The sequence below is a fragment of the Salmo salar genome, chromosome 06 (assembly GCF_965601325.2).
Source record: "Salmo salar chromosome 06, fSalSal1, whole genome shotgun sequence".
NCBI lineage: Eukaryota > Metazoa > Chordata > Actinopteri > Salmoniformes > Salmonidae > Salmo > Salmo salar.
The window spans coordinates 54,719,017-54,738,668 of record NC_138296.1 but is presented as its reverse complement, the minus strand read 5'-3'; the positions used below and the strand labels follow the sequence as shown (position 1 = coordinate 54,738,668).

At 44.5% G+C, this 19,652-nt stretch overlaps 1 protein-coding gene across 2 annotated transcripts; it reads right to left on the bottom strand.

Moving 5' to 3' along the window:
* Positions 1-4,876: 4,876 nt before the first annotated feature.
* LOC123743329 (uncharacterized) lies at positions 4,877-14,115 on the bottom strand. Of its 2 annotated transcripts, none has more exons than XM_082976755.1 (21): positions 13,974-14,115; positions 13,807-13,865; positions 13,641-13,721; positions 13,416-13,540; positions 12,673-12,816; positions 12,322-12,405; positions 12,066-12,227; positions 11,834-11,933; positions 11,399-11,619; positions 10,617-10,773; positions 10,229-10,452; positions 9,838-9,958; positions 9,313-9,509; positions 9,092-9,206; positions 8,710-8,879; positions 8,516-8,613; positions 8,244-8,374; positions 7,880-8,069; positions 5,247-5,388; positions 5,070-5,166; positions 4,877-4,992 (listed from the first exon to the last, which is right to left on the bottom strand). In XM_082976755.1, the coding sequence occupies exons 1-21, from the start codon at positions 13,994-13,996 to the stop codon at positions 4,919-4,921; spliced, it is 2,715 nt and encodes a 904-aa protein (XP_082832881.1). In that variant the 5' UTR covers positions 13,997-14,115; the 3' UTR covers positions 4,877-4,918. The 2 variants fall into 2 exon arrangements, with proteins under 2 accessions (XP_082832881.1, XP_082832882.1); XM_082976756.1 differs by having other exon boundaries at positions 10,229-10,440.
* Positions 14,116-19,652: the final 5,537 nt, after the last annotated feature.

The following is a 19,652-nucleotide window of genomic DNA, read 5'->3' as shown; positions in this document are numbered from 1 at the left end:
CAAAATTGCCCTCGCTAGAAGCCTGTGTTTCAGACAGAAGGAAGTGGATGGCTGCAAACTTTCTACTTTTAAACTCGGACAAAACAGAGATGCTTGTTCTAGGTCCCAAGAAACAAAGAGATCTTCTGTTGAATCTGACAATTAATCTTGATGGTTGTACAGTCGTCTCAAATAAAACTGTGAAGGACCTCGGCGTTACTCTGGACCCTGATCTCTCTTTTGAAGAACATATCAAGACTGTTTCAAGGACAGCTTTTTTCCCATCTACGTAACATTGCAAAAATCTGAAACTTTCTGTCCAGAAATGATGCAGAAAAATGTATCCATGCTTTTGTTACTTCTAGGTTGGACTACTGCAATGCTCTACTTTCCGGCTACCCGGATAAAGCACTAAATAAACTTCAGTTAGTGCTAAATACGGCTGCTAGAATCCTGACTAGAACCAAAACATTTGATCATATTACTCCAGTGCTAGCCTCCCTACACTGGCTTCCTGTTAAGGCAAGGGCTGATTTCAAGGTTTTTCTGCTAACCTACAAAGCATTACATGGGCTTGCTCCTACCTATCTTTCCGATTTGGTCCTGCCGTACATACCTACACGTACGCTACGGTCACAAGACGCAGGCCTCCTAATTGTCCCTAGAATTTCTAAGCAAACAGCTGGAGGCAGGGCTTTCTTCTATAGAGCTCCATTTTTATGGAATGGTCTGCCTACCCATGTGAGAGACGCAGACTCGGTCTCAACCTTTAAGTCTTTACTGAAGACTCATCTCTTCAGGGGGTCCTATGATTGAGTGTAGTCTGGCCCAGGAGTGTGAAGGTGAACGGAAAGGCTCTGGAGCAACGAACCGCCCTTGCTGTCTCTGCCTGGCCGGTTCCCCTCTCTCCACTGGGATTCTCTGCCTCTAACCCTATTACAGGGGCTGAGTCACTGGCTTACTGGTGTTCTTCCATGCCGTCCCCTAGGAGGGGTGCGTCACTTGAGTGGGTTGAGTCACTGACGTGGTCTTCCTGTCTGGGTTGGCGCCCCCCCCCCCCCCCCCTTGGGTTGTGCCGTGGCGGAGATCTTCGTGGGCTATACTCGCCCTTGTCTCAGGATGGTAAGTTGGTGGTTGAAGATATCCCTCTAGTGGTGTGGGGGCTGTGCTTTGACAAAGTGGGTGGGGTTATATCCTGCCTATTTGGCCCTGTCCGGGGGTATCATCGGATGGGGCCACAGTGTCTCCTGACCCCTCCTGTCTCAGCCTCCAGTATTTATGCTGCAGTAGTTTATGTGTCGGGGGGCTAGGGTCAGTCTGTTATATCTGGAGTATTTCTCCTGTCTTATCCGGTGTCCTGTGTGAATTTAAGTATGCTCTCTCTAATTCTTTCTTTCTTTCTCTCTCTCTCTCGGAGGACCTGAGCCCTAGGACCATGCCTCAGGACTACCTGGCATGATGACTCCTTGCTGTCCCAGACCTGCTGTTTTCAACTCTCTAGAGACAGCAGGAGCGGAAGAGATACTCTCAATAATCGGCTATGAAAAGCCAACTGACATTTACTCTTGAGGTGCTAACTTGTTGCACCCTCGACAACTACTGTGATTATTATTATTTGACCATGCTGGTCATTTATGAACATTTGAACATCTTGGCCATGTCCTGTTATAATCTCCACCCCGCACAGCCAGAAGAGGACTGGCCACCCCTCATAGCCTGGTTCCTCTCTAGGTTTCTTCCTAGGTTTTGGTCTTTCTAGGGAGTTTTTCCTAGCCACCGTGCTTCTACACCTGCATTACTTGCTGTTTGGGGTTTTAGGCTGGGTTTCTGTACAGCACTTTGAGATATCAGTTGATGTAAGAAGGGCTATATAAAGAAATTTGATTTGATAATGAATTACACCCACCTGGTGTCCCAGGTCTAGATCAGTGCCTGATTAGAGGAGAACAATGAAGAAATGCAGTGGATCTGGCTTTGAGGCCCAGAGGTGAGTTTGAGGGTTATAGCTGTTCCTGCTCCTCACACTTCACCGTTTGAGTAATTGAATGAGGGGTTGTGTGTGTAGTTGGGTTTAGCTCGGCTATTAGACTACTCTTTAGTAAAGGTCGAATAGTCTATTGTTCAGCTATTAGCCCAACTATTAGCACAACCGAATGGCTCGCTTGTGGGCGTGCTGGCAGGATAGGGCAGCGTCTTCAGTTGCGCGTCAAGAATTCTGCATACAGTAGCACGTTTGTATGAAGGTGTGGTTAATCACAGGCAAATTGTTATATGCTATGGAGGTACATTTGTGTCGAGAGCAAAACCTTTATTTTCAAATAATTCTTCTGAAAGCACATTCCCGCCCCCGACACAAAAGGATGTCAAAGCGGACACCTACGAAGATGGCATCTCAGGTAAGCGGCACTGGGCTGTATTGACGCATCCTAAAAAATGACATGTGCTGCTTTAGATTGAACGGTCATATCTCAGTTATTGTTTTCTTTACTTTCAGAGAGCGAGCTGACCTGAGGACCAGGCAGTGGAAGCTTTATTGCTGGCATAAAAAGTGTCCATAACCAGAGGTAATTAAACTGTTCTGTTTTTTTTCTCCATGTCTGCCTGTCTTGTTGTACATGGAACCTGTCTCACATGCATGAATTACAAAACCCTTAAGATGTCAGCTGCTAATTTACTCCACATAAACACAGCCATTTTCACTGGACTATCTGTTGCTGCCAAGTCATGATTTCCCTGGGGGTTAGCCTCACAATAACCAAGTGGTGAGAAACACAGCCCTCTATATTTAAATATTTCAGGTACACTCTGAAAGAAGATACTGTGTGACGCAGACACCTGTTGGCATTATCCTCGTGGGTCTGTTTTTCAGCTTAAAGTACTCTGTAGCCACTAAATCCTCTAGGTTATATCAGCTGTTTTGGTGAACCCCTCCCGCATCTGAACTGGCTGACAGAGGGCACAGAATGATCATAGGTGAGATGTCACTTGATTGAGTCAACACAAAGTATTATTAAAGACATGCTTTACATTGAAATCCCAGAGTTAATGATCCAAGGTCAGTTTTGCATTTCACCTCCTGATTTAAGATGACTGACCATGTTAATCATGCTCTCTCGTCTGCAGGTATGTTTTGATGTGAGAGGAAGCCAGTCCCGTCACTGGCCCCCCCAAGGTTAGGAGACAGGTCATCACAATTGCGCTGAGAGAATATTAGGGTAGCACTGTCATCCATGAATCATATGCCGTCTGCCGCTGTTCTTACCTCGTCTTCTAATGCACACCATACGTGCATTGAAGTACAGATTTGCCTACCTTTATTTAACTAGGCAAGTCAGTTAATGACGGCCTTGTTCAGGGGCAGATTTTTACCTTGTCGGCTCGGGGATTCGATCTTGCAACCTTCCGGTTACTAGTCCAACGCTCTGGCCGCCCAAGATTGAACTTGCATTTTAATTGTATTATTATAAATACACTTCAATAAAGCATTTCATATTCTCCACTGGTTGAAATACTAGCCGGTGTCCTCAGATATGCATAGGGTTTTTTTCCCCCCTTTATATGAATTACAAATCAATCATGTTTAGTCTATTGCATAGTTACACAATGTGTAATCATTGATATCCCAGGAGCAGTAAACAGTTGAAGTGTAATACATGCATGCAGACACCGCATCATTTAAACAATGGCGTTTGATATGACTGAAAAAGAATCTGTCATACCTGAACCGCACATGATCAGTGAATATAGTCAATGTACAGGCTACAATATGGGGACTTGCATCCTTGGCACAATATATTCTACTCTAGGCTTCATAGATTGGTATGAACTTTACGTTTTAGGGTCCATACCCAGATCGGCTACATAGTCATTTTTAATCCGACACAATAAGCAAGTAAATAGTTAGCCAGCTAGATTCTTTACATCCACTGTTTCACAAGACAACAGCCTGGTTTGCTGGTTCTCAGGAGTCCCTAAAAAGACAAATTCATTCTCCTAACACTAGCTAATTTACCTTTGACAAAATATAGACGCACATTAACATATTCCTCTCAAATTGTACATTTGCTTGACTCGTTAAGACACCTTCCATCTGTTTTGTCAGCCAGCTTCGTTGAACGCCACAAGGCAAGGGTGGCTCGCGTCAAAATTCGTCTTTGGAACGATTGGTCATAACAAAACCTTGGGACCCAAATGCATAATGAGTGCGCCAACTCCCCCTTGTGGTGGTCTGGAGCAATGAAGCTGGGTACCTCTAAGTCCCGCAACTTTTAAAGGAGGAACCACTGTCTCTTCACAGTCCCCGCTGTTCCGTAAGGTGTTTCTTTGAATCTGATCCTGAGATTGTGAAGAGACCTGTGGTGGCATATGCATGGGTAGTTTTAAAAAACAGACAGCTCGGTACATTCAGCTTGTCAACACTTCTTACAAAAACAAGTAGTGATGAAGTCAAGCTCTTCCCATTTGAGATTGACATGCATATCATTAATAAAGAAATGTCCATATTTGGATGGAAACCAAGCTAGTGAGAGGTATCAAGGAAAGTTGTAATTTCAGTTGAAAATTAACACCGCTGCGCTCCCTGGGGCCTGCATCCAACCACAGCCCTGCTGGCAAACCACCATCTGCTATAACATTGAGTCAGTTCTTCCTACTGGACATTGGAAAGCTTTTGTTTTCACACCTATTGTTTGTCCTAGACGGGAAATTAGTGTGCAACACTTATCTCCGGTGGATGGTTCAGAGTTCCATGCTTACAAAAGGGTTGATTGATACACGTCAGATGACAAGCCTACTACGTCCACTAAAGTACATGCGCCGTGGTGTTAAATGCAAATCAGATACAATTAAGGTAGCTCCAACGGTTAGGATTGTTGCCGCGCAAGTAAAGCAAACTTAATTGTTATATAGAACACTTTATTTGACATGTTAGAACAAGACATTACACCCAAAGAATGTATCCAGAAGAAACATATAAATGATGTTCCTCAAAGAGGTCTTTGACATGTCGTTGACCTGTTGAGAGAGAGAGAGAGAACCCATTAGTTCAGTTATGGTCTGACAGGGTCTGAAAAGCATAAAACAAGACCGACCTCTTTTCGGGTTGTCCTGATTCACACATTGTCCACTACAGGGGCCACCAGTGGGACTACTGGCATCACAGATGACCACGTCACAATGGACAAAGACCTAGGAATCAAAGATTTTAAAAAAGGGATGATTGCCAGTCAAACAAAATTAACCAATAAAGATTGGGTGAACTTTGTTACCTGGCCCCTCGGCTCAACCGCATCCTCAGCGAAGGAAAACATATGGACCTCAAAGCGTTTGACGTGAGGGGGGAAGTGGACCCTGGCATCAGCTACCACCGGGTGGAAGACCACACGGTATGGATCCTCCGGGTTCTCACAGCTGCCAGTGTAGAGAGAGGGACTAAGTTAGGCACAAGAAAACGCTGTAAACCCCAACCGCCTTGTGTACGAAGTCTTATGGTGGTGTCACGACTGTCCTGTGAGGATCAGATCAATTTACAGGAGAAGTGGGTTCTTTCTCCCCCTCCAGTATGAACTAAAGGAATGTCTTTGTTAACAGGCTTTTCCCACCAAAACTCTTTTACCTTTGTCTTGAAAAAAGACAATTCTACATCCAACATGTATATTCAATTACATTGACATGAATGCATTCTCATGTGGTGAGATCTAAATGATCCAGAATGGTCAGACTACCTGAATATTGATCGTGGTTTAACCAAAAGTTGCCGAATATACAGTCGGTATCATCAACAACGCAATCATTTGAATTAAGAATTTCATGCAATTCTTCCGCTGTCGGAAAAATTGGTCACACAAAATAAATTCTACACCCACGGCATCGGATTCACACGTGGAGGACTTCTGTGAAGGGAGCAGCTCTACTATACAAAGTAACCGACGCATTGACAGTTTAGGCACACTTTTTAATTTGCATCTTTGGGAGGTTTCTTGTTTAACTGCCAGATATTAGCAAAAAGGGATTTGTGAAGAGAGACAAACGCCCACACCAGTACAAATCCACTTGATCTGACAGACGATGGCCAGAGCTTTCTCAGGATTTTGCACAACGATTTAAGCCAAGTATGATATAGTTGCACTTGAAGTGACAAATCTGAACTGCCCATTTCATGCACATGTGGTGTCTTTTCCTATGATATACAAAACATTTTCACACTGCTACCATTTAGTAAACAGCTGCAAAGTTACTCCCGTGACAGATGAGCCTTGTGTCCACATGGCCGCCGGAGCAAATTAAAATAGGGGTGCCAAATTTAAGTTTTTGCGACCATTTCCTAAAAACGGCAAAATTGCATGATTTGATAGCGTTTTGCAAACCCGATCCCCCAAATGAATGGTTTTGACCAATAAAGTTGCTTCACTACACTGCATCCAGTTACTGAAAAGGCACCCGCAAAATAAAGTGTCATTTGCCCATCTACCAAAGGTTGCAGTGTCCATTAAAATGTAGAAAAGTCATCTTTCAATATAGTTACCCAATTTCAATTCTTGAGATAAGATGGCAAAGTTAAAAATAGGCCAGCGGTTTCCATCTGTGGCGAAGTGCTCACCCAAATCAATGCTTATGACAAACCCAGCCAGCTACTCTTTTGAGTACTGTGCTGTAACATTTTTTTAGCTAGCAAGATGCTGCCACACTTGACCGTGGTATTTGTTCATGTTTAGCAACTCCCAATTAGCTCATTCCCCAGGTACAGGGAATTACATTGAAAGTGGCATCAACTTCTGGGGATCCTTTCAACTGATCCTATTCAGTTTCAAACATTAACTTCCATGCTGCACAGGCGTGTGAACCATCCTTTATGTTTAGTGCAATAACTGTTTTAAACGCAAGAGGTCACAATTCAACCCAAAACCAATCGGAAAGGCAAGCTAAGCTTGCCAGCCGCTCTTGATTTCCATTCGACTGACCATCAGTTCGGCACAACACTGAACTGTAGCAAACCAAAAGGATAACATTGAGTAAAAAGGTGTAGGTACAGGTAACGCCAACATAGTGTCTTAACCTTTTCACACGCGAGTTCCAAATATCTTCAACAGTCGCCCCAGTGGGAGTTTAGTTTATGCACGTGATGTCAGAATGCACTCACTGTTCCAAAATGTGGACAGATGACCTCAAACCAAGGCACACTACCTGGCAATTTTCTATAGGCCCTTTCAACGTCTAACTTTGCCTCATTAATTCCCAAAAGTAGCCCATTTCACGAGCCGGCCAAACTTTCCTTCAAGAGAAAGCCCAAGCATACAGACATTTGCACATCTAGTCAGAACAGGCCTGGCACATTTATTGCATTCCTATCAAAGTGCCTTATTTTCTGTGTAACGCATTGTCCTTTCTACTGTAGCATACCGTAAGTATAATGTACTTAACGTTTTATTCAGACAATGCGGTTTAGAGTCGTTTGTTGCATCATACGTTCTGTTCCAATGGTACGCTGCAGGGACCCCTCAGTGATAACAAACATGTGATCGTACGCGTAAAAAAATGGTTAATAGGGCCACCACGAACCACAATAGCTTCAATGCACCTTGGCATAGATTCTACAAGTGTCTTGAACGCAACACCATTCTTCCACGAGAAATTCCATCTTTTGTTGATGGTGATGTGAAACGCCGTCTCAGGCCCCACGCCAGAATCTCCCATACGTGTTAATTAAATTGGGTGGAGATCTGGTGACAGACCGCATACATTGTTTTAATGCTCAAACCATTGTGACCACTCATGACCTACGGATGGGGGCATAGCCACGGTAGCCAAAGTAAATGGCCTGCCAAGCATGATCGGTTGCTAATTACTCAGGAACCACACCTGTGGAATAACACTTGTTTAGGCCCAAAAAACAACAAGTTACCCATTAATGATGAGATTCCACCGGGGTCGGGAGTCGCGGTCCTCGTTGAGGGTGGCCCAGCAGTGGTCAAGCATCAGCGCAACCTTGGGGTCAGAGGACCTGGTCAGCTCCACCTCAAAGTGCAGAGGCTGTTTCAGGTATTTCACCACTGGATAGTCCTCCTCCTGGTAGAACGTGTTATACGAGGCGTCTGGAACACAGGACGAGACAACCGGGGTCGTGTTCAGTGGGCACAAAACAGCGAGGTACCATCTGAACTTGTCCATTGAGAAAGGCTCGTTTATCATATCCTGTTGTGCCGCGATGAACACTAATCACTTATAGCAAACGCTACTAGTAATATATCATATTTGTGCACGCTTACCCTGAGCGAGTCTCATTCTGACCATTAGTCGACCCGTCCCAGTCTCGGCAAAAGGCTCGTTGTCACGCGGCCTGGTGAGGAAGGCCAATGTGCGAGTGATGTTGACCACATAGTAGCAGGAAACCTTTAACCTAAAAAGAGGGATGTAGGCAACTTCAAGCAGTGGAGTGGACACACTGGTAGTAGAGGCACAAGTATTGAGCAATTGGTGAAGGAAGAAAAAACTACTATAAAAATCTAATAGCTACAATTGTGATGCGTAATGCACTCACTGATATTCGTCCTCTGAAGACGTCGTGGCATTCAGCTTCACCTCAAGTTCATCTGGCAAGGAGATTTCGTTCTCATACAGCATCACATTGTTGATAAACTATGTAGTAGAGGGGAATTGACTTATTACAGCCTGCAGAAGCAAACAGTCCGTAAATACACAGTACCCATCACCTCAGGGTAATAGTCATTTTACCTTCCTGGTGGTGCCACAGGAGTTGACAGTGAAGTGGAAGTAGGCGAAGCGATCGTCGCTGTAGGTGGGACCACAGGCGGGGTCGCTCAGGGTCAGTTGACCGGGGTTCAGATTGGGAGCAGACTCCACCTTCACCGCCAGCGCAGTCATCGTCCCATTAGAGAAACACTCTTGGAGGGGGGGGGGGCAAAAGACATGTAGCTATCAGACCTGGATTCTGTGTTAATTGAGCTTGCCAAGCACAGTAGAACCAATGGAATAGCACCAAAAGTGCAAACCATGCCCATCTGGCACTACTATTAGACTCAGTATTTCCAAGGAACCCAGGTTTGGTAACCATGTCATACGACTATTTATCGGAAGTAATTGTTTGAGAACCAACCAGTCAGCGTTTTGAGGAAGCTGCAAGCCAGGGAAAAGTATTTGATGGTCATGTTGTTGTAAGGATTCAACAGAGCCACATCCAGTCTGCTCCTGACAGAGGACGAGTGAACCGACTGGGAACCAGTGGGAGAGTTCATTAGTCCAATATTGTATACAGGGTAAGGAAAGCGAGGCTAGCTGCAGCAATTTAGGTTAACATGTTTTGGGAGAGCATCGTACCTCAAACACTGCGTCCGGCGAAGAGAAGGGCAACGTGATGGTGAAGTCTGCGTCGCCCTCTGTTAAATACTGTTGAGCAAGCTCATGGTTAAGCAGCCGCTTGCCAACCAAGACCACGAAAAAGGGCTCTTGGTTGCTGTAGTCCACAGTGATGTGGAAGTTCTCCTGATCACAGTTGCCAGTGACTGAGGGTGGCACTACAAGGACAAACAGGGTTGTGTTCATTAAGCACAAAAAACAGGACTTGAACTTGTCCAAGAAGAAACCCTTGTTTTCGGTTGCAAAATCTTTTGCTACGGTGGGACTGAATAAACACGATCCTGGAAAATCAGGAACAGGACACTGGGTCCAAATACTCTAAAGCTTAACATTTTCTTTGTAGAGAGACCGCGTAGGAAAAGCCTACAGTATGGCTAGTTGGGCTCTCAAGTCCACCATGTGGCTTTCACTGCCAATTTCCTTTCAGGGCAATCATTAACGAGAGGAAACCATTCAACAGTAGTTTGGCGTAGTCCAGTTACATACCAATGTCCAGCAGTACAGCGTCCACAACGGCAGAGTGAGAGAAAGGAGCGTACTCTGGAAAGACGACCAGGCCGTAGATCAGCTGAAGAGTGAAGGTTGTGACACCTTGTTCCACCCTTTTCTGTAGTGAAGTTAAAAGCATCATTGTTGTAACAGAACTCTAGTCAACATCAAGTGACAACCAAGCACATATGGGGACTATTAAAACAATGTTGCCCTCATTCCTCTAAATCAAGCACTATTGGCAAGTGAATGCATACAACTGCCAAAATAATGGAAACACTTGAGTAAATGAGGGATACAAAGTACATTTGCACCATCATTTCTATTTTGTTGGTGGCCCACTTATTAGGGCATGTAGCGTGTGGCTTTGCATTTAACAGAAACACACCTCCTTAAAGACCACCGGGTCTGAGAAGGGCACCTCCATCCTGAAGGTCTTCAAGGTGTTGTCCAGGGATCTCTGCTCCTGAACATTGAAGCCTCTGGCGTTGCACTCTGCAACAGTTAGCACCATGGTGGGAAAGGTGATGTTCAGCAGCTCCACATCAAGGTTGAAGGTCCCCAACTCAAGCACAAACACTGCCTGCTCAGGAACCGTGTCTAAGGGCGTGTCTGTTCATTGGCAAACATTTTGAAATGCGGTACAATGGAAGTCGAAAATGGACATTTGTTATTGGAGAAGTCCGGGTATTGCCTCCCCGTTTCAGTCTTGTGCCTAATGAACAACCCAGGCATCCCAAATTACCATAGGCACCATTTAACTAAACCAGACTCACAGTTGCGAACTTGTGGAGGCCTGGCCATCGGAGGTGTTGTGATAGGGAAGAGGACTTTGTATCTGGTGTCCTCGTGTGCGACCTCCTCGATCCACAGCAACTCAAGCATGGGCTCAATGGTGTAAGTGACAAAGTACTTGTCATCCTGAATATGGCTCTGTAAGGGAGACGAGTGATGCATTCAGGCTGTAATACACAATTGGAGTGCCAAAACAGGTTTTTAAAAAAAGCCTACCGGTTATCTGTGTGGTTTGTCCTCCAGCCGCTCGTAATTTAAAGACAAAATATCCAAAGGAAAGTATTGTTTACCAGACTTTAGAGAGCTGGTAGGTATATGGTTGTCAACTTGCATTTTCAAAGCAACCGACACGCAAATGTAAACAGTAGCCGAGTGTAACCGAGCGTTGCTTGCATTCAGTTGCCAGTGGCAAAGCTACCGGCTCCCTAAAAAGCCTGGTAAACAATACTTTAGTGTGGATATTGGTCTCAAATTTCAAGCGGTAGAGTATGTTTAAATGTAATTTTATGCAACATTCACACGATTTTGCAATCCAATGTGTCAGGCTGTATACACACCCACCGATCCATTGTATATTAGCCTGATTAAGCAGACAATTGCTCAATAAGAAACATTTTACACAAGACAACGTTTCTAGGAGTTTACCCATGAGAGATGGCAAAGGGTTACTGCAAAGCACTGACAACTGCTGCTGTAAAAAGGGCTCTACAAATAGATTTGACTTAGAAATTAAACAGGAACATTTTAGTCATCCAACGCTGACCTTGAAATAGCCGCCAACCGCCCCCACCGGAATTTCAACAATAATATGAGCCTCTGTGACTAAAACCGAGTAGTTTCTGGCAGCCATTTCCTCAGTGTCCAGCCTCTTAGCGTCAATTCCCATGTACACCTCCAACATGGTGAAGGCATCAGAGGAGAAAAGTGGGTCGATGTGCTTGGGCATGTACCAGGTGATCACTTCTGGAGTAAAGGCCACTGCCCCTGCAGTGAAACAAGAAGCCAAGTGCACATCATAACAGAACATTTTGCAACTGAAAACAAATGTGCCATTATTGAAAAAAAGTTCATCCCATTCAAAGACATTGTCCCAACTGAACACTACATAACACAAACGAAAGTCTTGTCTGGAGCCAATTAAGAAATGGGTTTATAGGTTCTTAAATTTGCCAAGTTAGTCCATTATTTCACACTCAACCTGGTGTTGGACAAACAGCCGTGGCATCTACGCGAGTCACCAGCCACTTCTGCTCAAAGAAGGTTGAGGTTGAGAGCACCCGCATCGGAACCCCAGCTACCTGTTCAGGGGGCAACCACACCAGGGCCGTGTTCAGTAGGGCACACCGTATTAACAATATGTTGCAGAGTTCAGGTAGGGCCACCGTTTGCTCTACTGAACATGACCCAGTTCATGGAGGAAGTGAGCTTACATTCTGGAGGTATGTCTCCTCTGCATTATGAGGGCTTCTTAACACCAGCCGTGTGGGAGTGTTGGCTATTGCATAGCCCTTTCTTTGGACCTCATCCACATTCATGACCTTCTTGCTAGGACTAAAAACGACTGCTGTCATTTTGTATCCTGAAGCAACAGCCTGTCTCAGGAAATGGAAACGTGAATTAAACAAACGCACATTTTGTTTAGCGCCATCCTGTCATTTTGTAGTGAAATTACAGAAACATGGCTACCTCAGCTCCTCTCCTTGCTTTCGGGCCTCCAGTGGGCTGTTCAGGGACGGTTTGGATGTCTGGAAGAGTCCTTCTGACAGACACCTAGAGAAGAAAGGCCATTATTCCCTATGCATTTTCTCCCTCCCATACAATAGGAACGCAATCTGTCCACTCGCCTCCTTAAATGCACTGAGAATAGGCCAAGATTCCTCGCCGCTAAAGTTGTCCTATGTGCATTTTGAAGAGGCGAGAGGAATTGAGAGACGGTCAAGACACAGAAGAAATGAAACACTGGACAATTGTAGCTCTAGACAGATCATTTAAGCTCCACTGTAAACATCTCCGTTGGGGCATGCTCTGCTCACTTGCCTCCATGTAGTTGCGGTCGCACAGAATCTCTCGGGAGGTCCAGGGGGTGTAGCTACAGGTTTTGCCCACTCTATACACAGGGTCTTCAGTCATGTGGTTTCCTGGCAGCCTGAACTGCATGACCAAGCTGAACATCTTATCATCCTAAAATTAAGGGGGGAAAAAAAAAAAAGCCTCATTATATAGCAGAAAACAAATAATTCAGTTGACATTCATGCAAGTTAGAGACTGTGGCTATATGAATGCAGCTGCCACTGTATTGAAGCCACACTACAGGAGAAGAGCTCAGTAGTACACATCACTGCAGTCTGTATCAGAAAGTTGGCTGGCCCTCCATAAACTTCTGCTGTACCTTACTTCATCGTTAACTTAGAAGTAAGAGATACCAGACCCAGTCTCAGGGGTGGCTAACTATGGAGATCCACAGAGTTAAGTAAAACTGCTTAAATGTTTCTGGCACCGTACTTCTAATAACCTCCATGCTCTACGGCAACTCAGGCTGATTGAGGACCTTTTTACTGAAGAAAGTGTTTGTTTTCAATTATTTCATCTAGTGATGCAAATATTGACTTGTATCTTTGTGTATACAGGGCTCATCTGTAAAAGAGCCTGGCCTCAGCATGACTCCGTGTCAAAGGTTAAATAAAATGACGTTGTTACATTACGGGGTTGCAATTGCAGTGACACTGAAAGGCAAACTGTCCATTTGAAGTTAGAGCAAACACTACAGTGCTTAGGGTTACCATGGTCTGGGAAAAGCAGTTTTGAAGAGAAGCAAAAAATATGGCATTCCCCATTGGGTCAAATTTAAAGCTGAATCCACACTGAGTAGCAAGGCCAGGCGTCAGGTTTATGATTTGTGTGTCATCTGGAAGGGATGGAGATGGTGTGAACACAACAGTTGACAAACAATATCAATCCATGAATTATGAAAAGGAGAGAAAGAGAATCATACGAGACAAACTCACTGAAGACAGCGTCGACCTCTTCAAAAAGAGGAGCTACACTCAGACGAATAACGTTACCAAGGCATTCAGCATTGAGGTCATCTGGAATGGGAAAGCTTAGTTAAAAATCTAAAAAATATATTGTCAAACGCTTAGTGCTTGAATTTGCAGGGTGCAAAATGCATACTTATAGAAGGCGTCTGTTGTGCTTGTATGCCCACAGCTGCCATCAATAGGCAAAACAACCTGTAAGGCATTTGACAAATTATTATGATTGATTGATTAAAAAAGGAGGAAGAAGACAACTCAAATGTTTGCGTCGCATAAGACTCTTCTAGGCCTGCTACTACTTACCCTGAGCCAAGGAAATTAACCATTGTAGAACAGAACTGTTTTGATGAAATACACAGCTACAGAATCTAATATTTGACCCAAGGTGTGCAGCCTACAGCCCAGGGGTATTCTACTTTTACCCTATGACAAAGGCTTCCCACACTCAGTCACCTGAACCCCAAAGGGCTGCACATTTTCTTTTTATTCCCCTAGCCCTACAAAGCTGATTCAAATAATCAACTAATCATCAAGCTTTGTTAATCTGAATCAGCTGTGTAGTGTTAGGACAAAAACCTAAATGCACACCAAGTTTGGGAAACGCTGCCCTACGAGCCTGCTGGTTTTCTGTTCTAACTGATAATTGAGGAAAATAAGAACAATCCGAAATTTCTTTTTGATACTGTCGCAAAGCTAACTAAAAAGCAGCATTCCCCTAGAGAGGATGGCTTTCACTTCAGCGGTAATAAATTCATGAACTTCTTTGAGGAAAAGATCATGATCATTAGAAAGCAAATTACGCACTCCTCTTTAAATCTGCGTATTCCTCCCAAAGCTCCGTTGTCCTGAGTCTGCACAACTCTGCCAGGACCTAGGATCAAGGGAGACACTAAAGTGTTTTAGTACTATATCTCTTGACACAATGATGAAAATAATCATGGCCTCTAAACCTTCAAGCTGCATACTGGACCCTATTCCAACTAAACTACTGAAAGAGCTGCTTCCTGTGCTTGGCCCTCCTATGTTGAACATAATAAACGGCTCTCTAACCACCGGATGTGTACCAAACTCACTAAAAGTGGCAGTAATAAAGCCTCTCTTGAAAAAGCCAAATCTTGACCCAGAAAATATAAAAAACGAATCGGCCTATATCGAATCTTCCATTCCTCTCAGAAAAAGCTGTTGCGCAGCAACTCACTGCCTTCCTAAAGACAAACAACGTATACGAAACGCTTCAGTCTGGTTTTGGACCCCATCATAGCACTGAGACTGCACTTGTGAAGGTGGTAAATGACGTTTTAATGGCATCAGACCGAGGCTCTGCATCTGTCCTCGTGCTCCTAGATCTTAGTGCTGCTTTTGATACCATCGATCACCACATTCTTTTGGAGCGATTGGAAACCCAAATTGCTCTACACGGACAAGTTCTGGCCTGGTTTAGATCTCATCTGTCGGAAAGATAGCAGTTTGCCTCTGAATGGTTTGTCCTCTGACAAATCAACTGTACATTTCGGTGTTCCTCAAGGTTCCGTTTTAGGACCACTATTGTTTTCACTATATATTTTACCTCTTGGGGATGTCATTCGAAAACATAATGTTAAATTTCACTGCTATGCGGATGACACACAGCTGTACATTTCAAAGAAACATGGTGAAGCCCCAAAATTGCCCTCGCTAGAAGCCTGTGTTTCAGACAGAAGGAAGTGGATGGCTGCAAACTTTCTACTTTTAAACTCGGACAAAACAGAGATGCTTGTTCTAGGTCCCAAGAAACAAAGAGATCTTCTGTTGAATCTGACAATTAATCTTGATGGTTGTACAGTCGTCTCAAATAAAACTGTGAAGGACCTCGGCGTTACTCTGGACCCTGATCTCTCTTTTGAAGAACATATCAAGACTGTTTCAAGGACAGCTTTTTTCCCATCTACGTAACATTGCAAAAATCTGAAACTTTCTGTCCAGAAATGATGCAGAAAAATGTATCCATGCTTTTGTTACTTCTAGGTTGGACTACTGCAATGCTCTACTTTCCGGCTACCCGGATAAAGCACTAAATAAACTTCAGTTAGTGCTAAATACGGCTGCTAGAATCCTGACTAGAACCAAAACATTTGATCATATTACTCCAGTGCTAGCCTCCCTACACTGGCTTCCTGTTAAGGCAAGGGCTGATTTCAAGGTTTTTCTGCTAACCTACAAAGCATTACATGGGCTTGCTCCTACCTATCTTTCCGATTTGGTCCTGCCGTACATACCTACACGTACGCTACGGTCACAAGACGCAGGCCTCCTAATTGTCCCTAGAATTTCTAAGCAAACAGCTGGAGGCAGGGCTTTCTTCTATAGAGCTCCATTTTTATGGAATGGTCTGCCTACCCATGTGAGAGACGCAGACTCGGTCTCAACCTTTAAGTCTTTACTGAAGACTCATCTCTTCAGGGGGTCCTATGATTGAGTGTAGTCTGGCCCAGGAGTGTGAAGGTGAACGGAAAGGCTCTGGAGCAACGAACCGCCCTTGCTGTCTCTGCCTGGCCGGTTCCCCTCTCTCCACTGGGATTCTCTGCCTCTAACCCTATTACAGGGGCTGAGTCACTGGCTTACTGGTGTTCTTCCATGCCGTCCCCTAGGAGGGGTGCGTCACTTGAGTGGGTTGAGTCACTGACGTGGTCTTCCTGTCTGGGTTGGCGCCCCCCCCCCCCCCCCCTTGGGTTGTGCCGTGGCGGAGATCTTCGTGGGCTATACTCGCCCTTGTCTCAGGATGGTAAGTTGGTGGTTGAAGATATCCCTCTAGTGGTGTGGGGGCTGTGCTTTGACAAAGTGGGTGGGGTTATATCCTGCCTATTTGGCCCTGTCCGGGGGTATCATCGGATGGGGCCACAGTGTCTCCTGACCCCTCCTGTCTCAGCCTCCAGTATTTATGCTGCAGTAGTTTATGTGTCGGGGGGCTAGGGTCAGTCTGTTATATCTGGAGTATTTCTCCTGTCTTATCCGGTGTCCTGTGTGAATTTAAGTATGCTCTCTCTAATTCTTTCTTTCTTTCTCTCTCTCTCTCGGAGGACCTGAGCCCTAGGACCATGCCTCAGGACTACCTGGCATGATGACTCCTTGCTGTCCCAGACCTGCTGTTTTCAACTCTCTAGAGACAGCAGGAGCGGAAGAGATACTCTCAATAATCGGCTATGAAAAGCCAACTGACATTTACTCTTGAGGTGCTAACTTGTTGCACCCTCGACAACTACTGTGATTATTATTATTTGACCATGCTGGTCATTTATGAACATTTGAACATCTTGGCCATGTCCTGTTATAATCTCCACCCCGCACAGCCAGAAGAGGACTGGCCACCCCTCATAGCCTGGTTCCTCTCTAGGTTTCTTCCTAGGTTTTGGTCTTTCTAGGGAGTTTTTCCTAGCCACCGTGCTTCTACACCTGCATTACTTGCTGTTTGGGGTTTTAGGCTGGGTTTCTGTACAGCACTTTGAGATATCAGTTGATGTAAGAAGGGCTATATAAAGAAATTTGATTTGATAATGAATTACACCCACCTGGTGTCCCAGGTCTAGATCAGTGCCTGATTAGAGGAGAACAATGAAGAAATGCAGTGGATCTGGCTTTGAGGCCCAGAGGTGAGTTTGAGGGTTATAGCTGTTCCTGCTCCTCACACTTCACCGTTTGAGTAATTGAATGAGGGGTTGTGTGTGTAGTTGGGTTTAGCTCGGCTATTAGACTACTCTTTAGTAAAGGTCGAATAGTCTATTGTTCAGCTATTAGCCCAACTATTAGCACAACCGAATGGCTCGCTTGTGGGCGTGCTGGCAGGATAGGGCAGCGTCTTCAGTTGCGCGTCAAGAATTCTGCATACAGTAGCACGTTTGTATGAAGGTGTGGTTAATCACAGGCAAATTGTTATATGCTATGGAGGTACATTTGTGTCGAGAGCAAAACCTTTATTTTCAAATAATTCTTCTGAAAGCACATTCCCGCCCCCGACACAAAAGGATGTCAAAGCGGACACCTACGAAGATGGCATCTCAGGTAAGCGGCACTGGGCTGTATTGACGCATCCTAAAAAATGACATGTGCTGCTTTAGATTGAACGGTCATATCTCAGTTATTGTTTTCTTTACTTTCAGAGAGCGAGCTGACCTGAGGACCAGGCAGTGGAAGCTTTATTGCTGGCATAAAAAGTGTCCATAACCAGAGGTAATTAAACTGTTCTGTTTTTTTTCTCCATGTCTGCCTGTCTTGTTGTACATGGAACCTGTCTCACATGCATGAATTACAAAACCCTTAAGATGTCAGCTGCTAATTTACTCCACATAAACACAGCCATTTTCACTGGACTATCTGTTGCTGCCAAGTCATGATTTCCCTGGGGGTTAGCCTCACAATAACCAAGTGGTGAGAAACACAGCCCTCTATATTTAAATATTTCAGGTACACTCTGAAAGAAGATACTGTGTGACGCAGACACCTGTTGGCATTATCCTCGTGGGTCTGTTTTTCAGCTTAAAGTACTCTGTAGCCACTAAATCCTCTAGGTTATATCAGCTGTTTTGGTGAACCCCTCCCGCATCTGAACTGGCTGACAGAGGGCACAGAATGATCATAGGTGAGATGTCACTTGATTGAGTCAACACAAAGTATTATTAAAGACATGCTTTACATTGAAATCCCAGAGTTAATGATCCAAGGTCAGTTTTGCATTTCACCTCCTGATTTAAGATGACTGACCATGTTAATCATGCTCTCTCGTCTGCAGGTATGTTTTGATGTGAGAGGAAGCCAGTCCCGTCACTGGCCCCCCCAAGGTTAGGAGACAGGTCATCACAATTGCGCTGAGAGAATATTAGGGTAGCACTGTCATCCATGAATCATATGCCGTCTGCCGCTGTTCTTACCTCGTCTTCTAATGCACACCATACGTGCATTGAAGTACAGATTTGCCTACCTTTATTTAACTAGGCAAGTCAGTTAATGACGGCCTTGTTCAGGGGCAGATTTTTACCTTGTCGGCTCGGGGATTCGATCTTGCAACCTTCCGGTTACTAGTCCAACGCTCTGGCCGCCCAAGATTGAACTTGCATTTTAATTGTATTATTATAAATACACTTCAATAAAGCATTTCATATTCTCCACTGGTTGAAATACTAGCCGGTGTCCTCAGATATGCATAGGGTTTTTTTCCCCCCTTTATATGAATTACAAATCAATCATGTTTAGTCTATTGCATAGTTACACAATGTGTAATCATTGATATCCCAGGAGCAGTAAACAGTTGAAGTGTAATACATGCATGCAGACACCGCATCATTTAAACAATGGCGTTTGATATGACTGAAAAAGAATCTGTCATACCTGAACCGCACATGATCAGTGAATATAGTCAATGTACAGGCTACAATATGGGGACTTGCATCCTTGGCACAATATATTCTACTCTAGGCTTCATAGATTGGTATGAACTTTACGTTTTAGGGTCCATACCCAGATCGGCTACATAGTCATTTTTAATCCGACACAATAAGCAAGTAAATAGTTAGCCAGCTAGATTCTTTACATCCACTGTTTCACAAGACAACAGCCTGGTTTGCTGGTTCTCAGGAGTCCCTAAAAAGACAAATTCATTCTCCTAACACTAGCTAATTTACCTTTGACAAAATATAGACGCACATTAACATATTCCTCTCAAATTGTACATTTGCTTGACTCGTTAAGACACCTTCCATCTGTTTTGTCAGCCAGCTTCGTTGAACGCCACAAGGCAAGGGTGGCTCGCGTCAAAATTCGTCTTTGGAACGATTGGTCATAACAAAACCTTGGGACCCAAATGCATAATGAGTGCGCCAACTCCCCCTTGTGGTGGTCTGGAGCAATGAAGCTGGGTACCTCTAAGTCCCGCAACTTTTAAAGGAGGAACCACTGTCTCTTCACAGTCCCCGCTGTTCCGTAAGGTGTTTCTTTGAATCTGATCCTGAGATT